The sequence below is a fragment of the Artemia sp. Qi Xiang Cuo genome, chromosome 2, assembly GCF_049724085.1.
Source record: "Artemia sp. Qi Xiang Cuo chromosome 2, ASM4972408v1, whole genome shotgun sequence".
In the NCBI taxonomy this organism is placed as follows: domain Eukaryota; kingdom Metazoa; phylum Arthropoda; class Branchiopoda; order Anostraca; family Artemiidae; genus Artemia; species Artemia sp. Qi Xiang Cuo.
In genome coordinates, this window is record NC_142795.1 from 41,793,834 (window position 1) to 41,814,463 (window position 20,630).

At 36.0% G+C, this 20,630-nt stretch overlaps 1 protein-coding gene across 1 annotated transcript in view; it reads left to right on the forward strand.

Moving 5' to 3' along the window:
* Nucleotides 1-20,630, forward strand: part of LOC148955244 (uncharacterized) — a 48,992-nt gene that overhangs the window by 13,575 nt on the left and 14,787 nt on the right. Inside the window, exon 2 of the mRNA XM_089108114.1 lies at nucleotides 18,243-18,362. Coding sequence (XP_088964240.1) covers nucleotides 18,243-18,362 — 120 coding nt within the window. The remainder of the gene's footprint in view (nucleotides 1-18,242; nucleotides 18,363-20,630) is intronic.

Sequence of the window (20,630 nt, forward strand, 5' to 3'; positions counted from 1 at the left end):
AAATTGGCTGCCAGCACGGCACATTTGGCAAGCCTAATTGAGCCCAGATTAGATACATATAATAATAATTTATTTTTGACCCACTAACATTATAAAAAAGAGGAGTAACAAAAGATAATAAAAGGAAAAAACATACAAAACAAAACACATGCAAAATAATATCAATATAAAGAACTAAAAATGCAAATCAGAACAATCGCACAAGGGGCTGAAAAGGACTCAACGCTTGCAGGTCTTATCTTTTAACTTGGAGTCCAACTTATTATATGAAGTCAATATATCAGTTGCATTAAACGTTCGAATAATCTTATGGTTTCTATACCAACGAGGCAAATACAAAAGATATTTACAATAACGGAAATACAAAACTCTAATATCCTGCATATCACTAGTATGTTGTGTGGTTTGTAACAACATATATGTTGCTACAAACCAGCTTGTGACTTTAATTGACTAATGGAATATAATTGCTTGAAAAAATCGCTGCTCTAAAAGGGGCTGAGCATGAGATTTTCTGGTGACTAAAAGCCAGAAAAGTATGCACCTATGTGCCTGCCTACTATGCTGCCTTAAATAAAGCTATAAATGAGGGTTTGTGTTTGGGATGCGAGCTTATTAGATTAGACCTTTCCACAAATTACCTCCTAGATGTTACCATTGTCAATCGCCTAACCACATTGTCAGTAATTGCCCACTCCCATCGACTAATCAAAAGTATTCAAAGTGTGTTGCTGGACATTGTAACACACATGATAATCCTTGCACTGAAAGCCCAAATTGCGCCAACTGTGAGGAAATCATGTTTCCTATAGTCTCAGATGCCCAGTGTTAAAAAAATCTCTGAATAAGGACAAAAAATGATTGCTAGTGGCAATAAATTTCGCTTTGTTTTGCTTAATATTAACAGAACCAAAGACAAAGATCTTCTTATTACTGAGCTTCTACGTTTGTACGTGAAGCTAAAAAAAGCGCGATTGACCCTCTGGGGGCCTTGTAACTTTAATTTGCTTTGCTCAGAAGCCTGAGCTTATTTCTTTTGATCATAATTTACTGGCTATAAAGTGCAATGCTTATCATGTGCATACCTCATCAATGTCTATATGCCATGCAATTGCAAGAATATTTCTTCCCTATCTGTCTTTGCGGGTTCTTGCAATCAACTCAGGACACTTCTTCTAAGAGTGACCAATCAGGAATTAAATTGGATTGTGGCTGGTGATATTAATGTCAATCTTCTGTCCAAATCTGAAAGAAGTGAGCTGTTTTTTGATGCTTTGCTTAGTGGCTATCAGTTAGTCAATAAAGATAATCAGTTTACCTACATTCATAACCGTGATGGTGCTAGATCAAACCTTGATCATATTATAGTTTCAAATGGATCATTTGTGATTTCTCTAGTCATTGTTTTGGATGATAAAATTGTGGATGATCACTTGCCTTTAACTTGTGAAATTGAGTCGCGTGCTCTACTGGCTTATGACTGTTCTTCTAACCATAATAAATGTAAGGCAAATTGGAAACGAGTAAATTCTGAAGTTTATTTGTATGTTCTTTGCTCGTTATTGTCAAGCCTGAAAGTGCCTTTTCACCTTTTACAAACCTTTGTAAGGCCATCAACAGCTAAGATTGTGTAGCGATAAAAAATATATAGATATATGTAGTGATAGAAATTTGACGTCTCAAAGCTTTGTTTCCACGGCGCAATTAGATCTGACTTCAAAGACACGAATACCTATAGGCTAACAGGGGTTGGAAACTTTTCCTAAATTGTGGCGATGACAACTTTTGGTGTTTGTAGGGATGAAAAACGTGGCTTCTTCTTCTCGGGCTATCTGGAGGTCAGATTCCTTTGGGAGCGCTACCTTGGAGACATGCGAACTAATGGCCTATTATCAGACTAGATCCAGACATATAAAATGAAATAAACACAGATAAAAAAGACAATAGATTTATTGAACTTACATATTTAGGTGCACAGCAGTGAGTCACTTCAAACGACAACAATGGTGACTAAGACATAACAAGACATAACATGCCAAGCTTGAAAGGCCAAAAAATTCTATCTGAATTCTCCTGATACTGATTTACGAATAATTCTCAAAAGGCACATCTACCCCAGTACCAAACGCAGTTCTTTCGTCCTGCGCTGTAAGGACTGGCTTGCCATTGGCTCACTTGGCCCAAGGACGCAAATCCTCGTCCAATAATCTCTTTAAGATTTTTCAGATGATTCAGGCGTTCGCACGGTTTTTTGCCATTTAAACTTCCTTAGAAATATCGTACGTAGCTTTTTTTTGCTACTAATTATCTTAGTGAAATTCGAACGACTAGCGTCGTTGTTTGACTGAAGCTAGAATGCAATTTCTCTTTTTGCTGATTAAAAATTTAGACTCTTGGAAGCGGTATTTGAACTCAATTAGGGGACGTTTAATTTCTGCTCAAATCATCTTTTTAAGGAAAGAATCTTGTATTTTAAATATATGGTATTTTACTCCTGGTGCACATCACCCTTCCCATCAAATAATGACGTCCCGTCATTAGTAACTGCTCATTAGGAGTGCTTAAAATTTTTCAATTATTTATTTTATTTTATTCTACATCCCTATCTAAAATTCATCTACCGGACTAAAGATTATTTACGGTTCTAGGCTAGCTACTATACTAAGGATTTTTTTTCTATATCTAACACTGATTACTTTTATATTTTTAACAAGGTTGGGGCTATTCTACTTTTACATTAGTTTTTTTTTTGCTGTCTATATGACATACTGCATTCTACCTACACTACGTTAAATGAATAAAATGATAATATTAAACCTAATTCTACTTGTGGTACATACATGAATGATTTATAACATACAATATTGGGTTCATCATATTCACTGATAACATTAAAACACTTTCACTATTGGGATTTTTGAAATGTCAAAGTTATTAGGAAGTAACACTTGAAGATTCACATCTATTCATCACCTTCGAGTCCTTAGTGTACTTCACCCTTCAGTGGTAAATTTTTGTCCTTCACTCTTTTTGTCTTGGCAAAAATTTTGAAGCATTTACGTTATGGTTTCTTCATGGAACAGTTCGTGTCTAGTTGTCTTTACACGACAAGTTTTTCCTAATAGTCAACTGGGAAATGACCGTTAAATATCGTTCTAATAGTCAACTGGGAAATGATGCTTCCCACTACATGTGTCGGTGTTTTTTTTTCTTCTGAGCATATCATTTTTGGATTTTCTTGAGGCAAATAGAGGATGTATTCTCGCGTAAAATAGTTCATTTGTGCTTTTTGAAACGGGTTGTCGTCATACTATAGTGACTCTTTTGCCATTTAAACTTCCTTAGATATATCGTACATAGCTTTTTTTTGCTACTAATTATCTTAACGAAATTCGAACGACTAGCGTCGTTGTTTGTCTGAAGCTAGAATGCAATTTCTCTTTTAACACAGGGACGACACAGTGACGGCAAAGAGACGACACAGAGTAAGTTCAACTTCAAATATCTAAAACTATCATTTAACTTCAAATATCGTTAAATATCGTTTATGTTGTACCGTTCGATGGTGATCTCACGATTAAACTTGAAACTGTCTTTAATTTCGGCTTCAAATCTTCAAATGCCTCTAAGTGTAATTTAACTTCTAAAATCGTTTATCCTGTGCTGATCGATGGGGTTCTCAGAATTAAACTTCAAATTGTCTTTAACTTCAGCTTCAAATATCTTCAAATGTCTTTAAATATCATTTAACTTGAAATATCGTTAAATATCGTTTATCGTGTGCTGATCGATGGGGTTCTCAGCGTTTATGTGATTATATAGTTCGTTAAAGCACTTGATACTGAGGTTCAAATATAGTGTTACCTGATACGTAATATGGTTCATAGTCGAAGAAACAACGATCAAGGGTAACTGTTGTTCTCGTAGACGAAGTTGGGCAGAAAAGTGCCTGGAGTTATGGTAAGTATTCTTCGTTGGTTGAGATATGACGGAAATGGATGCTACTGGGTTTTATCTGTATTGGGCAGCTCCTTGTAATACTCAATAACCGATTGGGCATTTACTTCCTGTAATAAGACCAGTGCGGCAGAATCACAAGTTCTTTGAAGTAAATACACATACAATAATTCACGCATTAATTGGGTTATAACTGTTCCCATTGGGAAGATCTTTACATAGAAGTTTCTTATAAAATATTAATTCTACAACTTTAAGTATGGTCTCTTATTATACTTTCTAATATATACTACTGCATACACTTTATTTTACCTTCTTTCAGCACTTAGTTAATTATACAATAGATTTAAAATAATCATTTAAACAGAGTTTATGCTACATGGTTAATTTTTGAGGTCTAATTTCACAACTTATTTCATGCCTGCATTGTTCATGCAAGTCCGTGCTGTTTAAGAAACGCATGTTGCAGCGTCATAGCCACACACTTTTACGTGAACGACACTACAATGAGGGAACAAGAGATAACAAGGACGAATGGAGACCTCTCTTCCCACTCGTTTTCTATTGTCTTCCCTATTTCTTGGCTTAGACGTTCTCATTGGTTTCTGGGTTTAACGTCAGCATTTCAACTGCTTCCCCGTTTTCGTCCCTTGGTTTCTGTCTTCTAATTCTTAGGATTTTTCCATCATTAAAAGTCAATAGGGTTCTTATGGTCAGGGAGGTTGCGAATACAAAACATACAGCTAATAATATGTTCCACCAGAAATTGATCGAGAACAATCCGTATCTATTATCTACATATGTCAATCTTTGGTCTTCATTTGTAAATAGGGGAATCTGCGAATCTAATGCTTCTCTCATTTTTGCAAGCCTTATTGTCCCTTTATTCCTTTCCACTTTTGACCATATCGAGGTTTTCACCTCCTCGCCTTCTAGATTGGGAATAGTGTACGACAGGTTGATCGCCTTGAGGTTAGTTATTTTGGGACTTATTATCTTTGTGCTCGTGGTAATTAACGGCGTTCGGACGGTTGACTCCTTAGTTACGAGTCGACACCCTTGTTCCATGGTTATCGTACCCACATTTTGTAATAGTAATTCTGTTTCGTAACTTGGGTATACTCTTTCTGTATTATTGTAACAAGACAAAGTTCCAACAGTTTGTCTTGGAACTGAGAATAACCAAAGGTCATTTCTAAGGTGTATGAATACTTCTCGCTTAGTACTTCCTATTACGGCTTCGCATGAGTTCGGTGTTTCTTCCTGTTGTGTTTCTTTCAAGTATGTATCTAACATGCAGGATCCAGACTTGACATTATAAATAGGTAATGTGAGTTGGGATACTAAGTTTTTGAATGGTGCGCACTCTATTAAGTCATATGAATTTGCTAGGGCATATTTTCGTCTATCTTGATCAATAAGCAAGTATTCTGCTTCGGGCGTGATAGTCATAAATGAATTCGTCTCCTTTATGCTAGCCGGGAAAGTCGAAATTTTGTACAGGTCGTAAACGGATTGTTGATTTATCAATGGAAATGTTACTACCACAAATAGCTATTCATTTATTTCCGTGACGTGGACTTTTAATTTAGTATAGTAATGGAATAAATTTGATATTTCTGGTTCTATGGGCAAATGTAAACCAAACGTTAGGTGCGTTTTTATTTTGTCTAGCATAATTTTTAGGCTAGAAGGATCTTCTAGGTCGTAGGACAAAGTTCCTCCCGTGAGGGCAAATAGTGCAAACTCGAACTTGCTGACGTCTGTCGCCAAATTTAATAGAGACATTGTAATTGTATCGAGTGAAATCATAGTTAAGCTCGCGTCTATTATCATGCGGTCCACTTCATTCCTTAAATCATTCATTACATTTATAATTTTTGAGATTCTTTTCGATCTCATATCAATTTTATCTCTCTGGTAGTTGGCTATGCTGGCTTGTATCTCCTGAACGTGTAATGTTACGTTCAATACATCATTTAACTTTTTTACATTTTCTCTTAGGCTGTTTAGGTCCTCCTCTGTCGTTAAACCAAAAAGGCGGGAGGCGAGTTCTCCGATGATGGGAACTAGGCCTGTAGACCTACGGTATTTATTTATTCGAAAAAATACTTCAAAAATCTTCGTGGTACTTTGTTTCAATTTTTTTACTTCCGTGTTGAATAATTGAAATAGGGCTTGTAATCTTGTTCTATATAGCATTGAGTAGGCCTGATGAGTTGAAATTTTTTGTGTACTTTTCTCGTTTAGGTTGGGTAATGGTTGTTCGTCATTCGTTGCGTAATTTCCATCGTAAGGTTTTTCTCTCCCTGTAGTCAGTAGTTTAGGGTTTTGTATCAATTTTGTTTTAGCAACGTCTTTTGCTAAGTTTTCCATATGATTCGCCAGTCTTTTGTCCCTGCCTTCCTCATTGCTTGTTCCAAGTGCCATGTAAATCCCTGTCCTTTTCTCATCAGGGTCATCTATTACGAATGTTGATTTTTGTTTGGGTACAACTGAAGTTGGAAATTCTTTATTATCTTTATTATGCATTATTTTACTGGCCTGTAGTCCTTTGTTCGATCTAAGGTATTGAAATATCGATGCTTTGAGTTCAGTCGTGTTTTTTCTAGCCTTGTTACTTGCTGAAACAAGGTTTCAAAAGTTTTGGGATCTAATTTCATAAAGATTTTCCAGGCGTCAAGGCTAACCAGCAGTGAATTTTCATTCTTGGATATTACTCCATGTTTTACGATATCTTGGGCCACTGCGTGAACAGCGAGGATTAGGATGATATTCTTAGGCCTAATCTTATTGTTTGTTTCTAGAATTGATTTATCATTAATTGTACCGATTTTTTTTGCAAAATTATTTTGTATATTATTTTATTATTATCATATATTAATGTTTTTTTTTCAAACTCACTTTTATTTTTGGTTATGTTATTTCTTATTAATAATGTTGCGGAATTGGCCAAAGAAAACTGATTTTTAAGCGTAAAATAGAATGATTATTTAATGATTAGATAGGTTAGGAAAGTAAAGTTAGGACTTCAGAGCTTATTTCTGGTCGTGATATACCTCTAAGACTGGTTGAGATATAACTTAGCTAGTAATCGCTATATAATTTAATTGTTTTTTTTACATTATATTTCTCGAGTAAGGAACATATAAATAAGCAGGCGTGCAGCACATAATTACACTGGTATCCTATTTTGTGTGTAGGCCTAAAACAATTATAATCTGTACTATGACAAAATAGTTTATGCATAGGAGGTTAATTTCTTTTAAAGTTACCTACTAATGAGTAGTTTTGAGTTTAGAATCTTTTCTTTATTTTCTTGCTACTATTTTTATGGGCGTGTCTTTTCCTTTGGTATGTTTTCATACGTTTCATGAATAATTTCCTACAAAGGGATTTTTATTCTTCAGATTCAGTGTCAAATAAAAATTGTTTGTAATATTGAATTTCTGCTAAAGGATGATGTATGCCTTCGTACTTGACACATTGGAGATTTTTTTCGAGGTTATAGCAAATTTTAGGGGCTCTGCATTTAACAAGGAGTAATAGGTCTGTTTGAGTGGGTCCTTTACAATAGAAATACTTAATATTGAGGTTCTTTTTAGGTGTCTTATCAATAATTGTAGACAGCCAAGTTGCTTCGTGCTTCTTTTCCTATATTTTGTTTTGACTTCCCCTCTAGCCGGACGATACTTGGGGGAATTTGCAAGTGCTAAACAATACTTGTAAGTGTGGGGAACATACTCTTTAAGGTTGTAGGTTACATCCCATTCTTTCTCATATATTTGATTTCCTTGTTCGTCCACGACTAACATAACTGCTAAATATATAATGTTTTCCTTTGCGTTCATTATGGTAATGAACTCAGTATCAATTATCGCCCTTCGAGTAGGTTTCGACTCCATTGTTATGATCTGAAAATGCTCACAGTTAGGACCTGGGTCGATTTTTTTTCATGTAAAAAACCAGGGCAGACGTCTCAAAAAAAAAACAAAACTTTTCTTTTGGCGAGCCCACCCCCCCCACTTACCACCAAACGTGGTCCGTCAAAATAGGTTTAATTAAACAACTTAATACTGAGTAGGGGATGATTTCCCTAGTTCCTTTGTAGAATATAAGTTGAAAATACGGTCGGTAGGGGTAACCGAACCTCCCCTCCCCATGATATAAACTCCGTTCTTGATCCCGGTGATTGGGTACATTATAGGTTGTCCCACTGGTTAATTCACATTTGTAGGGGTATAGTTGATTTTTGTAGGGTAGCTACCTAGTAGGAGGAATGTGCTACAGATGATCTAAAAATACTATTTGTCATTACAGTCGACCACGAGCTTTCCACGTCAGATTTTTTTTGGAATGGGGAATGGTCCTGGAATTAGGAGATTTGGGAGCCAGTCTTGCGGCTCGAAGTGTGGCCTGGACACGACAACAATGATATCGTTACCCCCACACTCCGAATCCCCAGAACACTCCGACTTTTTTCAGTTGGATTGGATGCATCATACTGGGATTTGCTTTTCAGTAACTGATATATGTTGAACAGAATTTCTCTACGGCATTTTTATAATCATATGATTTTTACTCGTGAGCTAAAAGTTAGGACGCCTCTCCATTAAAATCTTTTAATCCTATACTGATTAAGTATAATTCCATCTATCGGGTTTTTTAACCGTTCTACCTGACTGTGTCGTTACTTTCTCCTCTGTTTCTTGTGGTTTTCCCTTTTTCGGTTTGTCTAGCGAAATAAGGTCAAACTTTTTGTATTGTTTTTTTCAAAAATTCTTGCCCTTTTAATTTCGTTTGTTTCTCATTTACGGCTGCTGAGGTCGGCCTAGATTTCCCTATTTCTTTAGCTACTATTTGGTCTGATTCGCCGTCAGATTCTTCGGAACTGGTTCCCCACGAATCCGAATTAGCACTTTTAGAGGTGGTACTTTTTGAGGTGTCACCTGCGAGTCCTTTGTAAATTTCTACTCCCCTGGAAGTAGAAGGTATATTTCCTAATTCCTCGTTTTGAGTTTTCAACTCAGGAGACTTGCAAGATTCTTGAGGGCTTAGGGAGGAATCAAAAGTTTTCGGGGGGTTCCTCCCTTGTTTGACGGCCATGTCCTCAGGGGGATGGGGCATTTTTTGCATTAAAGATTCGCGCCATGATGTCCATTGTTTAGGTCTGGCCTTGGATACAGTTATTTCATGATATTGACCTTGCTGGTCATCCGTTGGAGTTTTATTCCCGGGGAATGCACTTTGACTCTTTTTTATGGGAAAATCGATTAAATCAATCGCTTCTCGCAGGTTTGTTTTAGTTAAATCTTTGGGAGAAGTTTTCTTTACAGTAATACCGGGGGTTTCTACAGCTCTGTTTAATTCTTCCTGTAAAGACGCCTTTCAATTGGTGTTGCAGGGGAAACCATATCGTCAGGAAATCTTTTGGGGGGACCTGGGGTCGAAATTCTATCGGGGAAAAATTGGGTTTTTGGAGATATTGTATAATCTAAATCTCCTGCGCTCGCCGATGAAAAACTTTTTGGATTTTTTGGTGTTTTTATTTCAGGAAAGAATCCAGGTATTAGGGAGTTCTTCTTAGGAACAACTAGATTTTCCATTGCTAAAAATTCTTCAAAGTATTGTTCATCACTGTCATTCTCGAAGTAGTCTTGCTTGAAATCAAAGGGTTTTAACTCTGCCAATCTTGACCTAGGGGGCTCATTTTCCGAATCTGACAAATCAGTAGAAGAGGGATGTGATACCCATCTCTGGAAATTTGGCTCTTTTTATTCGGCTAACATGTGCCTTGTAAGTTCTTCCACTATCGGGGTTTTCCATTTTAAAGGTATATTCGTTATCGTACTTTTTGACTATTCTGTACGGTCCAGAATATTTCTTGGAAAGTTTTTTCCTTCCGTTTTTGTCTCGTTCTTTAGGTAAACGAAGTCTCCTACTTTGAAATTTATATTCCCCTTAACTTTGGGTTGGTTTCTAAGCTCTTGGCTTATTTTACATTTTTCCAACTCTTGTCTAACTATTTTATAAGTTTTACTCATTCTATTTATGAATTCTTGTTTATAATCTTCTGAGCTATTATAATACTGCCGAGATTCAATAATCTCATTATACGGGATTTTAAAATCTCGACCAAAAAGTAAATAAAATGGATTGTCTCTGGTTGTTTCCGAATAAGCAGTGTTGATTACGTTAGTTAAATAAGGTAAGAATTTATCCCAGTCGCTCCTATTGTCTTTTGTATAAATACTTAGTACGTTCGAGAATATTTTATGCCTGTTTTCTATTTTACCATTAGCTTGTGGATGGTACGGCGCTGTCACCATTTTCTCTATATTAAGAAAACTCATTAAATCTTTTGTTACTTTTGCAACAAAATTGCTCCCGTTGTCACTCAAAATTTTATTAGGAATGCCAAATTGTAAAAATAACTTTGATAATGCCTTACTTGTGGCATAATCAGCTTGATTTTTTAATGCTTTTGCAAAATTAAATCCGGAAAAATGATCTACAAACGAAAGAATACAAGCACGGTCTCTGCTAGAAACAGGTAAGCCTCCAGATGTACCGTATAGGTCAAATGAGATAATATCGAAGGGGTACTTTGCTACCGGGACCCTTCCCATTGGAGGATTTGGATAAGCTGGGGGGATTTTTCTCAAGTTACATGCTTTACATGTGCTTAAAAATTCTGTAAATTTTGTCATTACAAATTGTACGAAAAAGTGTTTTTTTAAATTATGGAACGTTTTCATAGGTGCTAAGTGTCCGCTTGTGTCTAAATGATAATATTCAAATGCGGGCCCTATTAAGTTTTGTGGTAACATAGGTATTTATCGAGGTTTGGTTTCTATTTGTCTCAGCAGTCACAATTCTAAACAGTATTTCTTCATCAAGATCATAGTAAAAATTATCTATCACCTTTTTAAGAGTTTTGAATTTATCTGGCAACGCATCATTATTAACAAAATAATCAATTAGTGCTACACACATTTCGTCTTTTTTTGCTTTCTTTTTATATTTTCCAAGGACAAGGGACAATAGTTAATCTTAATTTATTTTACTGCGTCTTTGACTTTGTTTTTCTTACATTTGTGTTTGCTTTTAACATTGATAGCATTAACTTCATTTCCTTCAGTTTCCGACGGACTATTTTCTGGGTATCTACTCAAAACGTCACAATCTGCATTTTGTTTACCTTTTAAATATTCAAATTCGTAATCTAGGTCTTGGATTTTCATAATCCATCAAGCTAGAATGCCCGTGAGGTTTTTAAATGTGCGCAGGTACTGCAAGCTTTAATGGTCTGATCGTAGCATAAATTTTCTACCAATTAAATAATGTCTAAATTTGTCCAAGTGGTAGATAATAGATAATAATTCTATGTTTGTGGCGGAATAACTACTTTCGCCTTTTGATAAAGTTTTACTTGAATAGCATATAACTTTTTCTATTTGTTTAGGCGTTCCCTCTAGGGAATTAAGGTTTTTTACCGGGATTATTTGCGAAAGAATTGCGCCAATGCCTTTTGAACTAGCATCGGTGGTAACCACAAATTTTCCGTTTTCGAAATCAGGGAGTGATAAAATTGGTTCAGAAGTGAGCGCCTTTTTGAGTCGGTCTAGGGAAGTTTGAGCTTCCTGGGACCAAGTAACATTATGGGAGTTCCCTTTAGTTAATTCTGTGAGGGGTGTCGCAATTTGGGCATAATTGCGTACGAATTTTCTAAAGTAGCCAGTTAGTCCTAAAATTCCCCTTAATTCTTTCATAGTTCTGGGGGGCTTGAGGTTTTCAACACATTTTATTTTATTAGGGTCTGGGGATATCTCTCCCTGGATCACTACTACTCCCAGGAACTTAAGCTTGGATCTCAATAAGGTAACGTTTTCGGGCTAGCATTTTCAAGTGCGTCATCTGAACTTTTTGAACCCCATAGGTGACGTTGCTAAGTGTTGCAGGGTGTTTTCCCCTAGGCATTCAATATCATCGACAAAATGATTTATATCTTTTAATCATCTTAACAGGTGCAATAGAGGTCTACATAGCGCGCTTGAACTTGTTTTCAGTCCAAATGGTACTCTTAAGTATTCATAAGAACCACATTTGGATGCTGAAAATGCAGTTTTACGGACATCCTTTTCGGCTATTTTCACTTGGTGGTAGTCTTGGGTAAGGTCCAAAGAAGTAAAAATTTTGTTTTTGCTTGAAATAGAGTCAAGAATTTCATCTATTCTTGGTAGAGGAAATTTATCACTAACTACTTGTTTGTTGAGGGCCCTATAATCCAGTACGAGTCTAAAATCTCCATTCTTTATGGGTAATAAGATCACTGATACGCTGTATGGAATTATACTTGGGCGAATAATTTCGTTTCTTTCTAATTAATGGATTTTATTTTATAACCAATCTTTATGATTATATTGCACACGGTATTGCTGTTTTGCAACGGGATCACCAGTCATTAAAAATGAATTTTAATAAAATGGAATTAACCCCATGTCAACTTAAGATGCAGAAAATAAATCCTTAAAATTACATAATAAATCGCATAATTTTTTGTTGAGTTCCAAGTCCGTAATATGATCCATATTAAATTTGTTTAAAAATTGCGATTTAGTCAAAGGATATTCGTTATTTGAAGTTTTGATACCGTTAACTAGGTTTGTTTTAGAATTTTCCCATGTATTTAAATCATTTTCCGTTAAAACCTGGATTTGAACTAGACATGTCCCCTTTTTAATTGTAATTGTATCATTTTCATGATTATTGGTTACCCAAATAAAACCTTCCCCTTTGTCATAAGATATAATCCCTTCCTGTCATAACAGATTTTGAGGTATATTAGACGGTTTCGCAAACCATGTTTTTGATTTTCTAACCATTGACTCGACCATTTGTGATATTTGAACTTTTAGCATCGTTTTGGGAGGGACTTTTGTTTTCCTTATCGCGAATCCATAATATTTCTCTTCATTTTCATTGTTTATTAGATTCATACTGGCGCTATGCTGCGCCATTGCGGCATCTTGTGGCGTCACGTTGGGTTGTACTATTTTCTTCCATAATTCCGCTATTTTCTTAATTTCATTTGATCTGTACTGTCGCATATCTCCTATTTTTATTTTCGCAGCTTCAATACTGTTATTATTTAAATATACTTCATATCTGCAATATCTCTCAGGGTAATTGAACAAATTTCCAATTATGCCATGTCTTTGCGAGACATGAGGTTCAAAATACTTCGACATTATACCACTAGAAATTTTGTTTGATTTTATGCTGTCTTCCTAACCTCTGTTACGATTTCTTAAGGTATAAATTTCTTCCCCTCCCTTAGCTGGGTAAACAAGCCTCTCGTTGGCTACGTCTAATAGTATTCTATTAGACCTTAGAAAATTTGCCCCTATAATAGCTTCATATGGGAAATTATCACAAATAATAAAACTTGTCATGAACGTTCTATTGTCTCTTTTTAAGTTTAGCCAAATTGACCCTTTTGCATTTAACTTATGACCTGTCACGCTTGTTAAATTGGGATTATTAGGGTTCCTCTGTCGCGTAATGTGCAGAGGCAAGATATTAAATACACCTGAGTTTGTTATGTTTACAATAGTTCCGCTGTCAACTAAGGCCGTAAAGTAAACGTTTTCTACACAAAAATCATTAAATATAGGTAACTTGTTATTAATATCACTACAAGAAGGCACTAATATTGTCTTGGACCTATTAAATATTCCTGGCACTCTCTGGGTCCAACTTATGTTTCTGAGGGGCCTGACAGGTTTCCCTGAGGATTTATTTCATGCGTAGGTTCCCCTAATAGATATTCAGATGTATTAGGTTCCGTAGGCATATTTAAATGATTTAAGTCTGTCTGTCTTCTCCATGTATTATCATGGTAACGTGGATGTCTCGTGTCAGTGCCATTTGCTGGCGTTGACTGCCAATGCCATTGGTTAGCAAAATTTTTATTCCTTGTTGGAAGTTCTTCATGATTTCATTATGGCATTCTTGCATAATATTGGCCTTGGTAAATATTTGGATTTTCAAACCGGTACTTAGTTTGTCTTTTTGGGGGAGGGTATAAAAATTGTGTTGGTACGCATTGTAAGGTACTGATTGGCGCAATCCCCCTTGGCTATAGCCTATTGCACGACCGGTGCTAAAATTTGTTCTTCTGAACAAATAGTTACCGTAATTTTGCGTATTACTGACAGCAATTCTTGGTATAGGATTGTTGATATAGTGGCACTCTCTTGCGATATGGCCAACACGATTGCAATTATAGCACTTCATTATTGTAAGGTTAATGGGCTGAACACGCACTGTTTTCTGCCTAGCGGGCTCTGGCGTTTTGTTTCTTTGTGGCCCTGGGGAATTATCCCTTGAAAAGATATTGGGTGATGCCTGATCGCCTTTGAAAATTAGGTTCACGTTTAGAGTCACCTAGGCTATTTATTTTTGCTTTAGTATGAATAGCAAACGTTGTATAAACTTCAATTAATCGCTCTACTTGATGAACTGCAAGATCCAAAGTCTGAATATTTTTGGATATTACTACTCTGTATAGTTTTGGGGGTAGCCCATGCAAAAAGGTATTTAGTATGACTTTTTCATACTGTTGCCCAGAACCATTTCGGTATTTTGCTTCTACAGAAATGCGTATGTTATCAAGATATTCCCTTATATTCTGTGAAAAATCAAAGCTTACTACTCCGTGTTTTAATTTATTTATAGAACTGGTTTCTATAAATCTCTCTTTGAATGCTTTTAACAAGTCATCAACCGTATTTATTGGCAATTTGGCGTTATTGCCTATGGTATGTTCGACCTGTTTTAGAAAAGTTAAGGCCTGACCTTTTAATCGTAGAAGCAGCATGTCTTTTAATGCTCCAACGTCTGTTTTTGTTAGTTGTACAAACTGGGTCAATTGGATATTAAATTCGTCAATATCTGACTGACCATTGTATTCCGGGATAGATTTTGCTATCTGTATATTTTTTGCGACTAACTTTTGCACTATTAATAACTCACTGAGTTCTTCCATTTTTTTGTGCGTTTATATCAACTTAAAATTTTAATTAACCTATTTTGGGGTAGGCTATTATCTCCGATGAGATGTAAGGGTTTTGCTGTCGTAGCCTAGCGGTTATAGGCTTAATCAATTTTCTTATATGTCTGTATCGTTCCCAACAATTAAATTCAAACTACAAAGTTTCATAGCCTAATTAGTTCGCAAGTTTTTCTCCAATTTCCAACTCGCACCATTTATAGCGATAAAAAGTATATAGATATATGTGGTGATAGAAATTTGACGTCTCAGAGCTTCGTTTCCGCGGTGCAATTAGATCTGTCTTCAAAGACACAAATACCTATAGGCTAACAGGGGTTGGAAACGTTCCCTAAATTGTGGCGATGACAACTTTTGGTGTTTGTAGGGATGAAAAAACGTGGCTTCTTTTTCTCGGGCTATCTGGAGACCTGATTCCCTTGGGAGCGCTACCTTGAAGACATGCGAACTAATGGCCTATTATCAGACTAGATCCAGACATATAAAATGAAATAAAAACAGATAAAAAGACAATAGATTTATTGACTTACATATTTAGGTGCACAGCAGTGAGTCACTTCAAACGACAACAATGGTGACTAAGACATAACATGAAAGAATTGCCAAGCTTGAAAGGCCACAAAATTCTATCTGAATTCTCCTGATACTGATTTACGAATAATTCTCAAAAGGCACATCTACCCCAGTACCAAACGCAGTTCTTTCGTCCTGCGCTGTAAGGACTGGCTTGCCATTGGCTCACTTGGCCCAAGGACTTGAATCCTCGTCCAATAATCTCTTTAAGATTTTTCAGATGATTCAGGCGTTCGCACGGTTTTTTGCCATTTAAACTTCCTTAGAAATATCGTACGTAGCTTTTTTTTTGCTACTAATTATCTTAGCAAAATTCGAACGACTAGCGTCGTTGTTTGACTGAAGCTAGAATGCAATTTCTCTTTTTGCTGATTAAGAATTTTTACTCATGGAAGCGGTATTTGAACTCCATTAGGGGACGTTTAATTTCTGCCCGAATCATCTTTAGAGGGAAAGAATCTTGTATTTTAAATATATGGTATTTTACTCCTGGTGCAATTGATTTAAATTGTTACTATTACCAGCTCATGCATTGTTTAAAGTCAGCTGCTTCAGTTTCAGTTCCTGTTGAACATGTTAGATTTGGCACCAGAAAACCGTTGTGGAATGAGTGCCCAGAAGTGAAAAAAGCTGAACAATGCGCGAAGTTTTGGCTTCGCCTTTGGATTGCTTGTGATTGGCCCAAGTCTGGTGAAGTATTTAAAATTAAGCAAAATTCCAAACGTCAGCTTAGATCTTTTTTGCGTCAAGCCTGCCTGAATGCTTTGGATGGCTCCTCGTATTGGAAATCTTGGTCCAATGTAATTAATAGCAGCAAGTTTGTGCCTGCTACCATTTCAATTATCAAAATCAGTGATTTTATTGCTCATTTTACTTGTGTTTTTTCTACATTTAATCATTCTATCCAGGCCATGTTTTCTTCCTTATTGCATAATACTATTTCTCAGAAAGTCCATATAGTATCAATATCTACTGGTGATATCTATTGGGCTTTAAAGAGGGTTAAGAGATCAAGTGCTCCTGATATGGATGGTCTGTGTTACAGTCACTTTACTATTAAGTGTCCAATATTGTTAACACACATTCAGCTCCTATTCCAGATGTGTTTAGCCTGGTCGTTAGTTCCAGATAGTTTTCTATTAGGAATTGTAACATCAGTTTTGAAAAAGAGAAAGGACACAGATCAGGGTTCTAGTTGTTGACCAATTACAGTGTCCTGCTTCAGGAGCAAGCTGTTTGAGTACGCCATATTGCCTGAAATTTTGACTAAATGTAATTTTTCTGATTTTCAAGTTGGGTTCAGAGCTGGTTTTGGTTGTTCTCAAGTCCATCATATACTTGGTCAGTTGCTAGTCTTGGCAAAAATGCAAAAAAGGTCACTTTAGTTTTGCTCGGCTGATATCTGGGGCAGTTTTGATAACGTACATTCGCAAGCGGTTCATTGCTTAGTTAAAGCAGGAGTTATTTCTTCCGTCGTAAAAGTTCTTCAATATTGGCATTCCAGTTCGCTGGTTTGGTTAAAATGGATGTCTGATATATCCGAGCCTCTCTTAGTAAAGAAGGGAGTCAGGCAAGGTGGTGTGCTGTCTTCATATATTTTTAAAACTGTGCTTGCGGCCTGTTTGCAAATGCTGTCTCCTACTGTGTCTTTAGAAAATACTGCTGTTGGTCACATTGCCTATGCTGATGATGTTCTGCTAGTTAGTCATACTAGGTCAGGCCTCACAAAGAATCTAAATGTTCTGATAAATGCTTTGAGTATGATTGGACTTTCTGTAAATGCTTCAAAATGCGAGTTTCCGTGTTTTAATATTTCTAACCCTGGTCCTTCTTTACATGTGGGTACAATGCTACTCAAGTGTGTCTCAAAGTTGAAGTGGTTTGGGGTTACTTTTTCTGATACACTTTCAACTACATGCTCGTCTCTGGTTGCTAGTGATCTGCAGTGTATTCGCTTCTCATATGGTAAAATATTGCCTTATAGAGGAAGGTACAGCTACCAAGGCTTATTTAAACTTTACCATAGTTTTTGTTCTCCTACAAATCTTTTTCTTTCCGGTTTGCAGCCTCTAATGTTGAAAAGAGGCTGTCTTCAGCTAAGGAGAGGCTATTTTAAATATTGTAAATTCCTTCTATATTTACCAAGGTGGTACAGAAATCACAAGATTATTTCTCGTTTGGGACTTATCGACCCTCTAGTGCTGCTTGACCACATCGCTAAGGATCTGAGAACCTATACTCCAAGAAAGATATGTGCCAGTGACCCCCTCACGTATTTTTTTCCAGATTAGTGATTCTATGGATATTGTTATGTTATTTATATTTTCTTTTCCTTATTATTTCCTTATGGATTATATTATTTTGTTTTTTCCTTTTTTTACTCTGCATTTATTTTATAGTGCAGGTTAAAAATAAACTTACTTACTTACTATGAGTTGGTGATTGGCTTGCTTTTAACTGATGATGCAACCACATATTTTTCTGGGCAAAGAGCTGATTGGGGATTTACTAAGAAATTGTTATATGGTGGAGTTGTGGTTTTTGCTGAAAGTTTTTTTAGGTTCCTCTGAGCATATATTCAAACTGTACCTGATGTGATAGAACATATCATCTTTTATATAACTTTTTTTTTTTTTAGGGAGACCTTTGTCCATTTCGCCATGAGCCTGCTGCTAAAGACAATGAAGTAGTCTGCAGGTATTGGAGTCTGGGAGCTTGTACAAGACCAAATTGTTCATTTCGGCATATGGAAGTTGTGGTAAATAGTTCAATAATATGCATGATAATATATAATACTTAATATGTATTAATGAATGCGTGTTAATGGAGGTCTATATTATCAAAGTGTGATACAAATGTTTGTCCTAGAAGTTTTTATTTGCTCCTTCAATTTCCTACTGTTTGAATTTGTGTGCACAATTGAAGACTTGGCCTCACCTTCCTTTTATTTCTTCTTGAATTTGCATCTTGTAGAGCAAAAAAAGTAGTGTCATAAAATGGCAACTGATTTTTGCCATGACTCTTGAATTCAAGCCATAATTACAGGACGTAAATTGAGATAGAGGAGCATGATACTAATTCTACATTACACCTAACCCGCTTTTATTTAACGAGATGCACGTTACAACTACTTACTTGATAATATCCATCTAGTTTTTTAATTAGCAAGTATTGGCAAAAAAATTTCCAGAGACAACATTGCTTCATGAAATAAGGAAAGGTCCATGTATTTTTTTATTATTATCAAAATTATTCCATGTGATGGCCCATAAGTCAGTATATACTATAAATGGAAGTACTGCAATCTGTGACATGGATAATCTGTAACAGCTTTGAAGTTACATTAGAAAAACCTGTTAATATGCATCATATTTTTTTTTGTATATGAGTTTTGTGTTATGTATATAAACTGTAAATTTAAGCACAAAAGGAACGTCCATTGTAAAATCTAAGATCTTTCTGCTTTTTAGTCAGCATAAATTTTGTTAGCTGTCTTGTCAGCTGTTGCTTGCTACCTCCCATTTGTTGTTATTTTTCTTTCTTAGACCATTGTGTAGAGCATATCACCTTGGAAAATTGGAGGGGTCTCTTTTTGATTTCAAACCCCAAGATATGGTGCCCTCTTTTTGAAATGACAAAACCGATTGGTGGACACTCAACCACTTTTTTCTTTTTTTTTTCTGCCACCAGATGTCCCTAAAGCCCCTCTAAGTATTGAATCCAAATTGAATCCGAAAGGTTTTAAGGCTAAAAAGAGAGAGAAAAAAGAAAAAAAACGTGCTTCCAGGGGAGATATGATCTGTGTTAGCCAAGGGGGCTAAAATGTGCTAATAGCCCATTTCAAAACAGAGGCTTCACAGATATATTTAAATTATAATGCATTTCATTCCTTATTGGAATCAAAATCCAGTGAAGGTTTTTAGCCTGTATTATCCACAGTAGACAGAATATACCAGTAAGCTTATCGCAGATCATTTCTGGTCTTCGTGAACAAAAAGCTCCTCCCACTTATTTGTGCCTTAGCTTGTCTCGCTTGTCTAGCTTGTTTCTGCATTAGCTTTATTTCCGTTTGTTTCAATGCACTTTGATGGAAACAGTCGGAAACAGACTAACCTGTCTAGCATGTCTAACATGTTTATATCTGCCAAAACGTTCTCCGGAGCACTCGCACCCCGGTCCGGGTTTTTATAATGGGTGAGATAGAGAATGATCATACTCGATAATATATGAACTGTGGTATTATCAGAGAGCCTAATGAGGCCCTTGGGTAGTAGCCCCCCCCCCCTGAATATCGTACATTTAGACATATTGCACCTGTTTTCATTTCATGAGCCTCTTTTGATTTGTGATCTTTGAGAAATCATTAAGAGAAGGGCCCTGAGGAATTCAATGTTAACTGTTAAAAATTGTAAACAGTGTGGATGCATATTTCACAATTGTGTTTGATATCCAGCATAGTTGATTTTCAAAAACCACGGAAGTCATAATTGCAAAACAAGCCCTAAAACTGTCATTTTAGTCTCCTAGAATAAATAATAGTTATTGGTAGGCTACCTGTTTCACAAATAGCTTCCAATTTTCCTCGTGGTTTCTATAAAGGGTTGCTGAGAATCTCAAATGCAAATCTTAGGCAAAAATTAATGTAAAAGTCCAAAAGCAAAACAGGGCAGGTACATACTCGGTAAGTGGGGTTTGATATACACCAAAGTGGGCGTTCGAGGTTTTTATGAGTAACTAGTTACAAATATGAGGCTAGAAATGTAAAATGAACACCAAAAATAAAAAAAAAACTAGTTAAATAAAAACAGTATCTGGTCTACATTCTTCAAAAATGGCTTACAATTTCCTCTATTCTGTATTCAAGAATTTTTGACCTTGTGGATAACAAGGCTAATTTTGCAACAGAGAACCCCCAAAAAAGCATGAAAGGTGCATATTTCACCAATTGTGTTTTATCTTCACCAAATTAGTATTATGAGGGTCTAGCTGTTCTCTTACAAATGTGAATCTAAGGTTGCAATTCTAT